General features: G+C 53.0%; 1 protein-coding gene across 1 annotated transcript in view; it reads right to left on the bottom strand.

Moving 5' to 3' along the window:
• Window positions 1–14,260, bottom strand: part of LOC101943709 (nuclear receptor ROR-beta-like) — a 39,629-nt gene extending 25,369 nt beyond the window's left edge. Inside the window, exon 1 of the mRNA XM_005283841.4 lies at window positions 13,967–14,260. Coding sequence (XP_005283898.1) covers window positions 13,967–13,973 — 7 coding nt within the window. The 5' untranslated portion in view covers window positions 13,974–14,260. The remainder of the gene's footprint in view (window positions 1–13,966) is intronic.
• Between the last annotated feature and the right edge of the window lie 3,073 nt (window positions 14,261–17,333).

Here is a 17,333-nt window from a genome sequence, read left to right as displayed (position 1 = left end):
AGTCCCGGGCCAGCACCCTAGCTGGTCAAGGAGGGATTCTGATGGCTCCAATAGAGACCGGTGCATCCTCTGGGTCAGCTCCCTGCTCTGCCACAGACATCTCGTGTGACCTTGGGAAAGTCACTTGGAACCAGATCCTCAAAGCATTAGGGGCCTAATTATCCCCGAGGAGCTGATCTTTAGCCTCTCTGTGCCTCAGTTTCCCCCTCTGTGCCATGGGGAAAATAGCCCAGCCCTGCCTGCCAGGGAGCGGTGAGGATCAACACATCGATGATCATGAAGCACTCGGGGATGGGGGCCAGGTAAGTGCCTAGGATGGACAGCTGGAGCCTCTTCCAAACACCCGACCGGCGGCGGGTTGACGCAATGAATTATCCTGGTTTTTAACGAGGTGTTTACGGGACCATCAGTGGAAGGGGTCAAGATTAAAAAAAACCCAAACCCAGCCAGCAATTAAAATGTCCCAGCCCTGGCATTTGCTCCCTCCCACTGTCAGTACGTCTTGCCTAAGTCCCTGAAACCGCCTGGGTTATATAACCAGCCTGAGCTAAACATAACGCTGACGACACCAGCCGGGACCCGCCCCGCTTCCGAACGCCCACTGGAACAAGTGGCCTGTTTGTTGACTCTGTGCCGGCCGCGGTTGGTCCCTGGACCTGTCAGTCAGGCTTGGGCCAAGCTCATGAAGTCATGCTGTCCTACTAACACACTTTCAGCTTCTAATATCACTTAACAATGCGCTTGTATAAGCAGGGCCGCTCTGGATTAACCCTTCCTGAGCCGGGGTGCTTTCACTGCTTCCTGCTCGCCTGGCCTTGGCGGACTGGGTCTCTCTCCAGCCGCCCCCTCGCGCCAGGGCTGAGAATCAGTGATTTGGTGACTGGGAATCTCTGGCAGCCGACTGCTCCCTGGGGGGCAGCAAGGAACTGGAAATCAATGTCTTTCAGGCCTGGTCCAGCTCTCACGCCCTCTCTCCCCACTGCACCTCCGCTTCTGCAGGGCGACTCCGATTTACTGTGGCGTAGCGTAGGGGAGAAGCAAGTGCCTGCTGTTGCCCGCTCACACCTTGTTCCTATCATGTCATACCCCCCCCGTGAGAGTGCCAGAATCTGAACTCACCCGCACCAGTGTAAATCGGGACACATAGGAAGTGACTCCAGGTTCACACTGGTGTGTGACAGACCAGATTCTGTCCCAGAGTCTATATGCCTAACAGGGAAGTGGCCTCAGAGGAGCGTACACATGGTTGAATGCAAAGTGGGGTCCCTGCTGCGGTGCAGACGGGGGCTGGAATCTCCTGGGTGCCCTCCCCTAGGAAAGGGATGTATGAAATGTGGATATAGGGTTGCCAACAGTCCCTTATTACAAGGGACGTCCCTTATTTTTTATCTCTACAACAAGATCGGGAGTTGCCGAGTGCTACAAAATGCAGCAAGAAAACCCCCCTGCAAATCTCACCAAACTGGGTGACCGGGCAACAGAATGGCAGTTGAAATTCAGTGTTGATCAATGCAAAGTAAAGCACATTGGAAAACATAATCCCAACTATACATATACAATGATGGGATCTAAATTAGCTGTTACCACCCAAGAAAGAGATCACGGTGGATAGTTGGAGTCATTGTGGGTAGTTCTCTGAAAACGTCCACTCAATGTGCAGCGGCAGTCAAAAAAGCGAACAGAATGTTGGGACTCATTAAGAAAGGGATAGATAACAAGACAGAAAATATCATGTTGCCTCTATATAAATCCATGGTACGCCCATAACTTGAATGCTGCGTGCAGATGTGGTCGCCCCAGCTCAAAAAAGATATATTGGAATTAGAAAAGGTTCAGAAAAGGGCAAGACAAATGATTAGGGGTATGGAACAGCTTCTGTATGAGGAGAGATTAATAAGACTGGGACTTTTCAGCTTGGAAATGAGATAACTAAGGGGCGATATGACAGAGGTCTATGAAATCATGACGGCTGTGGAGAAAGTAAATAAGGAAGTGTTATTTACTCCTTCTCATAACACAAGAATGAGGGGTCACCAAATGAAATTAATAGGCAGCATGTTTAAAACAAACAAAAGGAAGTACTTATTCACACAACACACAGTCAACCTGTGGAACTCCTTGCCAGAAGATGTTGTGAAGACTATAACAGGGTTAAAAAAAGTAGATAAAATCATGGAGGATAAGGTCCATCAATGACTATTAGCCAGGATGGACAGGGATGGTGTCCCTAGCCTCTGTTTGCCAGAAGCTGGGAATGGGCAACAGAGGATGGATCACTCGGTGATTACCTGTTCTGTTCATTCCCTCTGGGGCACCTGGAATTGGCCATTGTCGGAAGACAGGATACTGGGCTAGATGGACCTTTGGTCTGACCCAGTATGGCCGTTCTTATGTTAAATGTAGGTGAATACTGGTTATTGTTATTATTAATTGATAATATCAGGAGGCGGGGTGGGGGTGTTAAGAAAACAGTCCCTTATTTTTGACATACAATGTTGGTAATCCTGCGTGGATACTTTTGCAGGCTAGGAAACACAACTAAGTGTCTACTCAACAGGCCCACGGCCTAGCTGGGAAAGAACCTTTCCTTTCCTGTCTGGAAGAGGTCCCCAGTCTAAGGAACTCTTTTCCTCCCCGCATGCACACATAGCATTTCTCCCTGCACTTCCCTGAACACCGAAGCCAAGAAATCGCCATCCTTCACAGTCCCGGTTCCTGAAAGCTGCGCCAAGCGGCTGGGGCCGAGGCCCCGCTGAAGGGGGACACGCTGCTCGGAGGAGACAACTCCCAAGGTTTCGGCAGAGCAGGCAACGCCCTCATCCAGGCAGGAATTGGCACCAGCATGGGCAACCTAACTGCATTCCTCCCAGGCTGGCAAAGGCAGCAGGGCGTGCCCTCCACCTCATCCTCTTCCTCCGCCCGCTCCCGCCCCCCCGGCTAAACGTCCCCACTCGTTGCTGGGATATCGCTATAAACAAAACAGGGCGGGGCCCTCTCTCTCCGCCAGGCCCATCCAGAAGCCCCAGAGCACAACCCATGGAGCGGCCGCAATGCACACACATGGCAGTACTTTGCTACCCGGCAGGAAACGCTTGCCTCCCTGGAAGCAGTGAGCTAGTCCTTGCATGTCTCGCTGTAACAGGGAAAAGGAATGGAGACACGGCCCCATGAAGAAGTGCAAAGTTCCCTCCAGGAGTTCCAGAGAGTCGTCTCCTTGGAGTCGGGGCTGTGCTGGCAGGACAATTACAGCCCGGCCTATCTGTCACCCTTAGGGACACAGTAATGTGGGCGACCAGCCTTCATGCTTCAGGGCATGAGCTGATGGCTGGCTGGGGTCAGGAAGGAAGTCCCTCTGCCTAATGTACAGAACAGTAGAGCGTAGCACAGAGGTCATCCTGTAGCAGTGTCCAGTGTCCAAGGCAGCATACTGGGCGCGATGGAGTATCAGTGTGTTATGGCAGGATCTCATGCTACATGGAACATGCCTTGGGGAGGGCACGGTAGAGGGTCCATTAATCTCTGCTGGCAAGGCAGGAGGGGGTCCTCATAATGAATATTACATTACTGAAGTGCCTGGAGGCCCCGATGAAGGTCAGGGCCCCGTTGGGCTAAGCGCTGTAGGTGCACATTGGGGGACGCAGTCCCTGCCCCCAGGAGATTACAATCGCTATCGGCCCAAGGGTGGGAGGGGAAAACACAAAGAGAGGAAGGGCTCTGCCGACAACCCGGCAGACAATCCCTGGCAAAGCCTATGGCCCGGCTCCTCAAAGGGGTTTAGGCACCTTTGATTTCACTGGGAATTAGGCGCCTAGATCTCCTTGATTCCTTCCCGGGCTCCACGCAGTCTCGCCCTCTGGGTTGAAGCAGCGCCTCCTGCTGCCAGTCGTGGAGTCCTGCTCTGAGCAGCGGGGCGGAGCTGGGAGGTTCCCGGCTGGTGGGGGGCTGCGATTGTGTGAGGATGGAGGGTGGCGGACCAGAGAGGAAAGGAGGGGAGAGAGAGTGACATCTGTGATGGGAGGGGGTGCCTGCGCTCTGCCCATTCCCTTCCTGTTTGGGGGAGCTGCATTGCCAAGCCGTCAGCGCGGGGGGCTAGGAATCAGGGCTCCCAGCTTGACCACTGATTCACAGCGGAAATGGGGACAAGTTACTTCCCTGCCTCCTGCCTCAGTTTCCCCTTTGAGATCGCTGGGGAGGGGAGTTGTGTGCATTGTGCTATGGCCTCTCCCTGTGCCCCTGAATCCCTTCCCTTCTGTCCCCAGCCCCGCTGTGGGTGCAGGACACCTCAGCTCAAGCATGGGAGCTCCCTGCATCCTCCAAGAGAGATGGAGCAAGAACCAGAAATCCCCCAAAGGAAATCCCCCATGGGCTGGCTGGCCAAACTCCCCACAGATGCTGCTGGAGCTGCTGTCCCACTGCAGGGCTCGCTGGGGAATCGGGGGGGGGGGGGGGGGGGAGGGAGCCAATCCCAGCATCTGGGCCCCACCTGGCTCCCTTTCCCATTTAAATCCCAGCAGAAGTATCAATACGTCAGAGGGTTTTGTAAAGATTTGGGTCCCCCACCCCTGCCTCTCCCCCCATCACCTCTCCATGTCCACCATATTGTGTCCCTGCCCCATCAGGGATCAAATTCATAAATCCCAGCCACCCGCATGAGGCTTAGACACCCCCAGCGGTGCCGTGGCCACACGAGACCCTTTCCAATTGAATCCCGACTCTCTGTTGCTATTTCATAACCGAATGCCCAGATTGCATGGAGCAGCGCCGGGGTTAATTAAATCAGATGGTGTCTCCAGGGATGATGTAATTACGAAACATCTGGTGGGTGAACAGAAAGGAGGAAAGTCTGTAATCAAGCCCCAGACTCCCTATTGGTTATGAGACACGCATGTAGAGGAGGGATGCTGGGGGCAAAGGCTGTGTGGTCTAGTGGTTGCAGAAGGTGACAGGGAGGCTGGAGGTCTGGTTTATCGTCCTAGCTCTGCCATGGGGCTGCTCTGTGATGATGGGGGAGGGAAGCAGAAATCAGGACTCCTGGGTTCTATCCCTTGCGCTGGATCCTCAGCCAGTGCAGACCGGTGTGACTCCACATTGTGCCGATTTACAGCCGCTGAGGGTCCAGTCACTGCCCTGCTCTGTGCCTCATCTTCCCCAGCTGTAAAACAGTGGGTACTCGCCTTTCAAAAGCGCTTTGAGGGCCTCGGATGGAAGGTGCTAATAATTGATTAATTAATTGAGATTGCAGGCACACCCTATGGGCCCTGCCTAACCGCTAGACCACACAGCAGCCCCTCTGCACAGGATCCGTTGCCCTCGGGCCAGCGCCCCCCTTTGCGAGTGCAATGCCCCACGCGGCTGCGGCTTTTCTCTCAGCTGCGGGGTACATCCTTGCAGAGGCTTTGGGCAGCACGGAGCGGACGCTGCCGCTGGCAGAGCCGAGATCAGACCCTCCCTGGCCTTGTTTCCGACTGGAGGAGTCTGGTTAGGGCGTCATGGTGTCATGGCGCTGCAGTTAATTACCCAGCAGGCCTGTGGGGAAAGTAGGTCCCTGCCCCATCCTGCTGCGGGGAATCAATGCCTCCGAATAGGGCAGGGGAAGCGAGTGGCAATTAGCGTCCGTTTCCCCCAGCAGATCCCACTGCTGCAAACAGCTCAGGCCAAGGAGACAGCGGGGGCAGGGGAGAAATTAGCTTTAATGAGGAAGACGATGGTGCAGCTCCGCGAGCTCCCTGGGATGAAGGCTGTTCCGTGGAGAATGCTGTCAGTTTCAGCCCTCCGGAAGCCCCATGAGGGGTCTGGGATGTTTGGTACAAGAGGCCATGACCATCCTCTGCTGGCTGGCTCATCCAGGGTAAATCTTGGAGGCTTAGATACGTGGGAAGCTGGCCGGTTGGGGCTCCCCCCGCTGGAAAGCCCATCCGAGATTCCCCGTGTCCCAAGAGGTAACTTCCTCGGCTTCCCTGCTGCCAAGGAGCCCCTGGATCGTTGCAATCCCACCAGCCAACCTGGGGAATGCAAATCTGGCTCAGCTCGTGCCAAGAGGAAACGGGCCAGGCCCTGGGTGGGGGTGGAGGATAGGGAGAGAGAGCAAGTTTGTTAGCGAGAGTGGGGGGCACTGGCATGGCTTTCGCTGAGGGGAAAATTGGCTTTAATGAGGAAGGTCCTGTGAGCTGGGAGACTGGGAGCTGCTCACGGTCACACACGTCACTAGCAGAGCCAGGGCCTGCACTCAGCACCTGCTGCCCCACTGCTCTAACCATTAGCCCCCGCTCCCTTCCCGGTGCTGGGAACAGAGTTCTAGAGTCCTCAGCCCCACTTCGCAGACCACAGTCCTCTCCCAGACCCGGAAACGGAGCCCGAGTTCTGATACCAAGCCACCTGGTCTAACCACTGGACGTCAGGACAGGTGAGGAGACCGGACTCCCAGCCCCCTGTGCTCTAAGCACTAGACCCACCTCTTTACCCAGAGCTGGAAACAGCACCCAGTATCCCCACTCCCACTCCCCTACTCTAACCACTACACCATACTGCCCTCCCAGGGCTGGGGCTGCTACCTAGGAGTTGTGTTTCCCAGTCCCCTTCTTTAACCACTAGACCCTCCCAGAACTGGAGCTAGAACCCAGGTCTAACCACAGCACCCACGTTGACAGCCACGGGTCCTGCCCTTGGCTGGCAACCGCACCCCAAGAAAATGAGGAGAGTCTGAAACCCGCCCTTAAGCTCTCCGTTCTTTGCTCCTCCTTAGATCGCGTGGGCCTTTTTCGCTGCAATTATCGTTTATCATCATTTGCCGAGGAGCCCAGTGGCCTCTGGGCACAGACGTCCAAGAAAAAATTAAAGTGGCTCTGATTAAATATGTTGTTGTTTGTATCTTCCAGGAACCCGCTATAGGGGAACTCTGTGGTCCCCCATTGGCTCCTCTACCCTGCATTCCCTATGGTCTCCGAGCACCTGCCTCTGGTGGCTTTCAAGGCTCAGCTGCCCACTCGAAATATCCAATTACATATCAAGAACAGGCTAATGTGTACCTGCCCCACTGCCTTCTGTTGGGTGCAGAATGGACTTCTCAGATGGGTGTCATAGCCCCTATACTGCTACCCCTGTCCTAAGATTCTCCTTTAGCTCAAGTAGTAGGGCCCTGGGCCTTTGGATCAGCAGGATCTGGGTTCTATCCCTGCTGTTACTGGGAAGTTCTGTGTAACAGCCAGGAAGTTACTGCTGTAGGTGGGTAGGGCTCTATAGACCCCTTGTCCTGTATCTCCACTACCCCCACTGCACCAGTGGCCAGATGCGGGCCATCCAGAGATTAGGCTACAATGCCACAAGGGAGGGAGCATCTTTCCCCCCAAAGGCTGGTAGTCACCCACCAGGTTCCTGAGGTCCCACCTTCATGCTCAGAGCCAGCAAATTCTCCCCCAGTGGCACCGTCCCTCCCCTGTTCTACATGTGTCTTTGATCTGAGATGTTCCAGGCCGTGACAGATCAATGGACCACCTACTCCAGCACCCTGCTCCAGGCCAGCTGTTCACTCCACGAGATCTCTTGATACACCCGAGGGTTCAGTTAATTTCTAATAGCCGGGCCACGGGGGGAAAGCGACGCTGCACCCCAGTGGATCTCCATGGGCTTCCACTGGGGATGGATCAGGCTATTTGGGGACTCTTCGCTTGCCATTCAAACTTCAGGCAAGGTTAATAATGAAGGCTGGTTCCAGCTGGTTAGGTGGCTGGGGTGGTCGTCATCAGTCTGACAAAGTGCAGGAGGAAAACAAAACCACTGAGAGATGTGGGGGCTGATTCTGAGATGTGCCGCTGAGCACCCCCAGTGACTTGAGCACCCTCCACTGCAGGCTGGGACCCCATCAGCTAACGAGAGCCTCCTAATCCCAGGGTACCTCCTGCATTCTTATCCAAGTGGATCGGTTATCGCAGGTGGGCCCCAGGAACTTTCCATTTTCAGAGACACAGGAGCAGCAGGGGGTTGGGGCTTGGTGTACGATCTTCCTGCTCCAGGCCCGTCTCCCTGCTCGACGAGACTGGACTGAGCAGCTGCTCACAGCCCTGCGGCAGGTGCTTCTCCTTTGCCTTGAACAGCTCTTCAACGGCAAGTCCGGGTCAGAACCAGACGGTGCTACTCTGAGCAGCGATCTCCCGAAGCGGTTTAACCGAGTCAGGTTAGAAACCGGTTTAATTTAATCAGCGCTGCCTCTCTGTGTGGACGCGGTTTCCGAGTGCCCAATACCGATTTCGCCGCAGTTGGTTTCTTCCCAGCTTACGTGAAATATCTCCAAGATCTTCAATCCCTAGAAGACCTCCCTGCTATGATGGTGCATTTGATGTAGCTAAGTCAGTTTCCAAGTCAGTTTAGTCACATTGGCACCGTTTCTGGTGTAGACAAGGCCTTCGATTGGAAGCTCCTGGGAGCAGGGACTGTCTTTTCAACACACGGGTCTGTGCAGCACCTAGCACAACGAGGTTCAGCTCAAGGATGAAGGGGAGGACGTGGAGGTGGAGTTGTTCCAGTGCATGTGAGGACAGAACTGAGCCCAGCTGATGTAAATTCACAGCAGAGGGAATCTTTCCCACACCCTACCCAGGGTGCCGGGAGGGCTGGCTGCCTGGGAAGCATTAGTTCATGGTGCAGCCCTACCGAAGCTCTGATGCAGTTTGGGAGTCGCTCCCTGCAGTGGGATTGCCAGCTTTTTGCCATCTATTTGGCTGGTGTCGCTCCAACATCCTTGACACCCTGAGTGGAGTTGGGGAGGGACGCCGGAAAGGGTGTGGCTCCGAGGCTAAAACAGGGGGGACTGGTGACCAGGACTCCTGGGTTCAATTCCAATGACTCGCGCCGTGACATTGGACAAGCCGCTTCCCTTCTCTCTGCTTCAGTTCCTCCCTGGGGATAAAGGGCCCAGTTCACCTCTCGCGCGGGCAAGGAGCCACGCTGCTGAAGATAACAGAGCTACACTGGCATAAGCGAGCTAATATAAGGCTCAACAGGTCTGACCAGGGGGTAGCCAGGGTTAAAAATGTGCTTTGAGATCATCAGCTAAATATGCTAGAACAGTGGTTCTCAACCAGGGATACGCATACTCCTGGGGGTACACATACTCCTGGGGGTACGCATACTCCTGGGGGTACACAGAACTCTTCCAGGGGGTCCAGCAACTCAACTAGACATTTGCCTAGTTTTACAACAGGCTACAGAAAAAGCACTAGCGACAGTACAAACTAAAATTTCATCCAGACAATGACTTGTGTCTACTGCTCTATGTACTATCCACTGACATGCAAGGCCACTATTTATATCCCAATGGATTTATTTTATAACGACACGGTAAAAATGAGAAAGTCAGCAACCGTTCAGACCCAATGTGCTGTGACACTTGTCCATTTATGTCTGATTTTGTGAGCAAGTCGTTTTTAAGTGAGGTGAAGCTTGTGGGGGACACAAGGCAAACCAGACTCCTGAACGGGGGACAGCCATCTGGAAAGGTTGGGAGCCACAGGGTCCTGCTGCTGACAGCAGCTCTGGAGCTCAGACGAGGGCTCATTCGTCTCCTGAGCTCACGAAGCAACGCGCTCTCCCTTAATAACCGAACGGTGCAGCTGTCCCCCATCGGGGCTCACAATGCTGGGGCAATCACTGCAGTACTGGTTCATACAAGGGGTTCCACGCTGTGATGTATCCCCCGCCCATCTCAGTTAGCCATATGGGAAGGGCAGGATGGCTGTGACCCCCTGACATCTGTTTGTGATGCCCAGGTGGAGGGGCCCTGGGATAAGGGACAGCAGCTCTCTTCTTATGAGCGTCTGCTGGGAATGGTCTGTGCAGTTCGCCGAGCAAACCTGTGCTTGGCTAACAGCGCAGGAGGTTCCACACGCGGCTCGGGGGGGGTGGGGGGGGCACCGGCTCAGATGATCCATGAGGCACCTGGACGCAGGTGCCCTGACGCGGACTCCCTGACTTGCTTCCAGCGAGGTGGTGCCAGGCCAGAACGAACACCATGATGCCGTGCCTGACCCCCTGATAGGGGGGTGCTGTGACATCGCTGCCAGGGGCAAATAAACCTCTGCCCGGGGGAGCTGGCAAACCCACAGCCGGGCATTGCCATGCTGGGGGCTGGGCAGGGCAGGCATCGCACCCGGTGCGGCAGCCTGGCTCTGAGCACAGCTTTCCCACCCGTCGGCAGCTCAGAGGTCCCCTGCAGTGCGCTAGCCAGGGCACGAGTCACTCTGCCCATTAGGGGCAGGCGGTGGGATCAGACCCTGTGTGCCAGGGTCCCCAGCGCCGACACTTTCCCCACTCTAGACGACGGGGATCTGAGGCAAAGGGCAGCCCCCAGGCGCAAGACACAGAAACGGTCTGTCCTCTATATCGCAGCTTCAGAGAGAAGCAAACCAAGGGTGGTTTGCTTTAGATAACTGCATTAGTTAGACCCCTGGCACGGGGCTATCTTTGGAGAGGGGCACACGGTCCTGTTTATTCTGATGCAGCGCAACCTGCTATAACATTAGGCCCAGATCCAAATTCACCGCAGGGCGAGAGTGAAGCGCATGGGGCCTTTTCACCGCGTCCCAGATTTTACATAAGAGACTCAAGAGGGTGTGTTCAGCTAGGCAGCGTCTCGAGAGCGAGGTGTGTTTTCGTATAGTGCACATGCCTATAAAATGACTCCCACTGCACATACCAGCCAGTGCTCAGAGATACTGACAAAGTGCCATCCTTGCATGGGGACACACACACACACACACGCACGCACACGCATACACACACACGGTCTGTATCAGATACCAGCTGGCTGCCAGGTTCAGCCAGCTACATTTCAACCGGGACCACTGAAACCTTAAATCTGGAGTCCATTTTCCCAGTGGCTCAGCATTATCCGGGTTGATATAAACTGCAGTTCCAGTCCACATAATCCTAACACACACAGACACCCAAATTATACACACGCACACACACACATATTACGGATGCACTGACACGCTACACAAACACAAACACACCCTTCTTATACATAAGCCGAGGGCCTGATCCTGACACCTTTACTCCTGTGGGTAACGGTGACGCAGCTGGGCCCTTAAGATGTAAGCGGCTTGGGTCCAGGACTTGGGTCCCTTTATTTGTCTATACAGCACCATACACACCAGCAGGGGTCTAGAATCACTCCTGTTATCAGACATCGCATACCTGTGGGGACGTGTGTACGGGCTCTTTTGCCAATCCCAGCCTAAGGGAGTTAGGCACTCAAGTTCTGCTGTATTGCAACAGGACTTGGGTGCTGAATTCTCTTTGGATTCTTTGAAACTTCCAGGCCATCATCATCTTTGCACCCACACATCTCCTGGATGAGTTTTAAGGCTCATTTGGGGCTGCCCTAACTGGCTCCCTGGCTGTTACCCAGTGGGGAGAGTTACTTTTCCAGCCTGCTCCGCACTTGGGTCCCGACACACAAGATCTCTTTCCCAGCACAGGGTGGGTGTGTTGGCCCTTCTTAGCTCCAGGAAGGCTGAGACTCCCTGACTACTCCACATCGCGAGTAACTCGAGCTAGGGCCCTTCTCGCCCAGATGAGTGTACACATACTGTATAAATGCAAAAGGAAGCTCCTCCTACTCCCCCCCCCTTTTCTGATTTTCCAATGACAGATCTAGGTCACTAGGACAACTTCTAATACTTGCCAAGCCCACAGCACACTCTTAGCCATGCTGTCTTTCAAAACAAGAGACCAGGAGGTTTATAAAACCAATAGGATTATACAATGCGCGTCTCAATCTGTACAGAATGCAGTCCTGGCCAGTTGAAACAGGGAAGGGTGGGGAGAGCCACAGAGAGAAGCAAACAGCTGAGTATAATTAATAGGGAAGGGTATCCGTACAGAGGAGGTGGTAAAAAGAGAATTCAGATCAAGACAATTTTTGGTTTGGATTCGAATGGAGAACCCAACCTGAGCTTGCCAGGTATATCGGGCCATCCTCCACTGGCGTATATCGGCGTCACTCCAGACAGCCGAGGCAACTAATGACCCCCCCAAAATTCAAAGGAAGGAAACTTCACCCACCTGCTAATTAATTGCTCAGTGTTTGCGCTGCGCTTTGGCCACATGAAGCGCTACGTAAGGGCTAGGCGTTGTTATTAATTGGGAGGTCGTTAACCCTCTCCTCCCCGTCAACGAGCCTGGACGTCAGGCAGAGAAAGAAAAGGCAGTCGATGGCCACACGGGCCCAATTCCCCATCAGCCTGCGCCCTGTGCTGTCAATGTACCCCCCTGCGTATAGAACGCTTTTGCTCTGATGTGGCAACATTTTCCATCTGCCTCACGCTGGTGCCAATGACGACACGGGGCACAAGGAGATGGAGAAAATGAAGACCTATGTGGCAAGAGGAAAATCAGACCCATATGTATCTATGTAAGGAGTTGTGTGAGGCTGGTTACACACACTCACACTGAAACGTCCAACAGCTCCTCCAGGGAACACCAAACCCAAGAAAGTCACCGGAACGTGATAGAAACAGAAAATCACTTGAAAGGAAGAAAGAAATCGGCACAACACGACCATCACACTCTATACATCTACCGCGGGGGGGTGGGGGTGGGGAACAGCAGGAAGGGTCCAATCCTCAGCCATCGGACCCTTTCTACGCTTGAGGGGCAGAATCAGTCCCGAGTCTTGCAGCTGGATCCATTACTTCCCCCAGGATCGTTCCCAACGCAGTCTCTCTCTCCTCCATCTTCCCCCCTTGCGCCTAATTCTTTTGATTCCTATTTTCATTTTTTTTTTTAAAAAGGAAGGCTGGGAATAATCTTTAATAATAAATGAAGGGGGATTTGAACTGTCAGATCGTCATGCCAGTGCCTTCTGACCAAGTCAGATATTATCAGACAAGCCTACCCCCAAATGAATACTTACTCCCTGCCCCTTTCCTCGTACGAAATCACTTGCTTCAAAATACTGTTTTCAGCCTCCCCTTCCATCCCTCCCATAAAGGAAAATAATCAAAATCCTTAATAATAATAATAAAAAATCAAATTATAACAGAAGCAACATATTGAAAAGGAGCTTAAGAGCTTTTCCTAGCACTGAAATCCTAAGTGAGGTCTAAGCTGGTGCATAAAATGGAACAAAACAAATAAGAATTGGATTCATACTCACAAACGATTCACCGCCCCCCCCCCCCCCGAAAAGCCAGATTTACCCATATGCATTTCCACGCAAATGGACAGTCAGTTTCAAACCCCTCCTAGCAACAAACAACTTTAGCAGTGGAAAAATATTTTCCCTCATCTGCTTTGCAAGACTTTTTTTTTTTTTTTGACCAGAGACTAAAATACCAGGCAGCTCTTTTAGATTATAGAAGAAAAAAACCCAACATGATTCTGTGTGTGTGTTCTGAGTGCCAAGCGATGGGTGGATGTATCTTTTGTCCAAATCCCACAAAAACAACCGTAATGTCAGAAAAATGTGCACCCTAAATTACAAAAACATTGAAAATAAAGGTTTCAGAGTAGCCGCCGTGTTAGTCTGTATCCGCAAAAAGAACAGGAGTCCTTGTGGCACCTCAGAGACTAACAAATGCTCTAATAAATGTGTTAGTCTCTAAGGTGCCACAAGGACTCCTGTTCTTTTTATTGAAAATAAAGAAAGTCCAAAAACACCCCCCAGGAATATACATAACAGGCTAAATCTCTCCAAGAGCTCTCAACACCCAGAGACCAAACAATATACATTGCAAGTCACACTCTGTGTTGTGCTTTTTCAAATGCACTTTAAAAAAAAAACAAAAAACACAACCTTCCAGGATTTTTAACAGTCACAAAGGATAAAGTTATTGGACTTGGCTAGCCAAGTTGAAGTGATGCACAGCTATCTGCCTCTCCGGGCTGGTAATAAGAGAAAAAGGCTCATCTGGGTGACCAAGCGAAAGTTGCCTGCACTGTAGACACGCATGCATCATAATAATCTTACCTCGCATCTTGGGGCTTTCTGGTATTAGGATTGGGTTGAGAATATCATGAAAACACGCAGCCCAGGTGCCTAGGACAGCAGCAATTCCTTTGATAAATTAAGTCTCCAGGATTGGGTCCTTGTTCTGGGATGGTGTTTTGCTCTCCTAATTATGGGTAAGTGACTGGATCTGCCTCTTCAGCCACTCTAGGTACCTGCCCCTCTCTCTCCCTCTCCTGGGCTGCTAGTCCCTGCCACAGCTCTGCTAACCTACTTTCCGCTGGAGCCGACGGAGCATGTGGAAATTCACATGACAAATCCCTGCTCAGACCCCGCCCACCTCAAGTCAGTTTCACTTTGCGCCCCGCCCCCTTTTCTCTCCCTCCCTTCCTGCATCCTCAGCTCCCTGTATCCACTTTCTTAGACATATTTCCTCTTCTCACACCCTCCCCTCTGATATGAATCAGGCCTGGTAGGTAGCTGGCTTCTTTTTTAAAGCAGGGGAAATGAAGGAACATGACAACCGGGGAAAGCCAGAGGCTTTGTCATACCAGCCCTGCATCGCCAGCCACCCAAACTTACCCTTGGATTGCACGGAAAGGCCTGATCCTTCCGGCAGTTCCTCCCACAAGTAGGTTTATTCCAGTAGGTAGCCCTGCTGAAGTCTAGGGCCTGTCCTGAGCGTCTCTACTTCTTTTGAGATCGCTGCTCCTGATCCCTGCCCCATTGGAGCGGAAGGTACTGGGTACCTAGAACACGGTGTGCAAGCCCTGTAAGCGCCTCCTGCTGGCTGGGCATGGCTCTGCAGAGACCTGCCTCGGTTTCCCCTTTAAGAACGCCACACAGCCCACAGGTATAAGGGGAAATTCCCCTGCAGGGGTTTTACTCTATTAAGTCCTAATAAAGTCTCTTCCGTCCAGACTCAAAATGAAATCTCCCTGGCCTGTCAGGGGGCTGCACAGCTCTGCTTTCTTGGGGCCTGTGTTTCCGTGCTCTCAGCAGCTTCCCCGCCTGCTTCCTTCAGGACCCTCCCAGCCGCCCTCTCTCTCATTCTTTGCCTGTCCTCCTGGGGCTGAGAGAATGCCACCTGTAGCTGTCCTGGCCTTGCTCTTCCGGCCCAGCTGCCTTCCTGAAAGCCCAACTAGGCAGCCGTGATTAGTTCAGGTGCTCTCCCCCCATTCCCTCTTAAAGGAGCCACCCCCCTCTGACACTGTCTCCCAGGATCAGCCTTTCAGCATGGAGCCACACACGCGTCAGCACCTGTGTTTGCAGCTCCGGGCTCTGTAACATGCATGCAAACATCCGCCATCGTCAATTTTTCCCTTGACCTTAAAACCCATGGGGGGGACCTGTCCAACATGAACCCCCGAGACTGACAGAAAGGGTGACCAGACAGCAAGTGTGAAAAATCGGGACGGGGGTAATAGGAGCCTATATAAGAAAAAGACCCAAATAGCGGGACTGTCCCTATAAAATCAGGACATCTGGTCACGCTACTGACAGAAAGGGGAAGTTAGAGTTGAAAAAGACATGGCGAGAGGGCTAACGAGTGCATCTGTGCCTGCGTGTTAGCGGCCACAGTTGTCTTTCTACAAGCTGTGCTCCAGCTCAACCGCAAGTGATGGGCTCGAGGCTGGAATCAGCTGTGAGATTCTCGGGCCTGTGCCACCGGGTTGGACTAGACCAGTGGTGCTCAACCTATTTCCCACTGTGGGCCACATATGCAGCTCTCTGAGCGTTAGGTGGGCCTCATCCACACAATATATACACTACCTGGGCGGCCCTGAGGATGTCACACGGGCTGCAGCTGTGTGCTGACTGGGCCGCAAATGGCCCGCGGGCCATGGGTTGAGAACCACCGGACTGGATGATCAGAATGGTCCTTTCTGGCCATAGACCCTAAAACTGCTTCTTATTCCACAACGCTTAAGAATAAAACGTTAAGAGATCATAAAGAAACATTGCTTCCCCGTACTCCCCCATCTGTTGTCTCTAAGTCTTATACTTCGATTGGAAGCTCTCTGGGGCAGGGACTGTCTTTTTGTCCTGTGTTTGTACAGCGCCTAGCACAGGGGTGTCTGGTCTGGTGCTACGATCATACAAACAATAAATAAACCTAATCATGAATCTGGGCCTGGATAATTAGTATCTTTTTACAAGAGCCGAGGCTAGCTGCTGTTTCCCAGCCAGAGCCGAGAGTGAATGGGGGGGTGGAGGTCACTGCTCTGTGCCCTCCGCAGTGTGGAAAGAGACCTTGAGGTGTGTGAGCCAGCAATGCATCACTGCAGCAGAGGGTACAAGACCAATGGGATCCCATGCTGCATGTGCAATTGCTCCAAGTTTTGCTTCTGCGTGACCCTGGTGGGGGTAGCCTCTGGCATCAATGGCTAACACCCCAGGCCATTTGCCAGAGCATGACCTTTTTATAACCCCAACCCACACCAGCTGATTGGGACCCGGACACAAAGACCAGACTTTTATTAGTGCTACTGTGTGCCATGCCTTAAAAAGGTGGTGTCAGCAGTGGGATAGCAGAGTGTGAGCAGCCATGTTAAATAGAAACCTGTCATCTAAAGTCCCAGGCAGGCTTGGAAGTTCTGCTGATGTGCTTTGCCATGCTGGGGAGTGAAGCGGGGGATAAAGACCGAAGGATGAGTTTAATCTGCCCTATTTCCCTTGACTTTGCCTGGTGCAATGCAGGAATGCTGGTTCCAATGGCGAAACAAAGGTGGGACCATGGAAGACTGGTCTTCATGGCCTGGCCCCAGGTTCATTGCAAAGCCCTGGTAGATTCCGGGGAGCCATTCTTCGAATGCTGCAATACTCGCACTGGTTTATTAGATCACGGGCAGGAGCAGAGGTCAATAGACGTTGAAACAGAAAGTGAGACTGAGTTGCACCAGCCAGGGACAGGTGAGGGAGCTCCCATCTCCCTGCTTCCCTGACTTCAATCCCCAGACAGAAGGATGAACACTGTAGTGCCAGCATTTGAGAAGCTTCTTGAGCCAAAGGATGATTCTCCTGGAAGCTACGGAGCAGGAAACTAGAGCCAAAGAAATACCACATCAAGAGGGCCCAGCAGCTCCGCCCAGTGCGAGGGAGAGGGAATGACAGATCCCAGAGGGTGCCAGGCAACCTGCCCAGGTAACAATCCCAGCATCCAGCATAACCGCCCAAGCATAACTGCAGGAGAGACAGAAGACACCTGAACAGTCTCAAGAAGGGGGTTGTGGGAAGCTCTGCCACTGACCTTGCAGGTGACCTTGGACAACTCCCTTGTCCACTCTGTGCCCGTTTCCCACCTGCCCTTTGTCTATGTTGACGGGACGCTCACTGGGGCAGGGGCTGTCTCTTGCTTTGTGTTTGCCCCAGGCATGGCTGGTTGCAA

Source organism: Chrysemys picta, chromosome 25 (genome assembly GCF_011386835.1).
Source record: "Chrysemys picta bellii isolate R12L10 chromosome 25, ASM1138683v2, whole genome shotgun sequence".
In the NCBI taxonomy this organism is placed as follows: Eukaryota; Metazoa; Chordata; order Testudines; family Emydidae; genus Chrysemys; species Chrysemys picta.
This window is presented reverse-complemented; position numbering and strand designations above follow the sequence as displayed.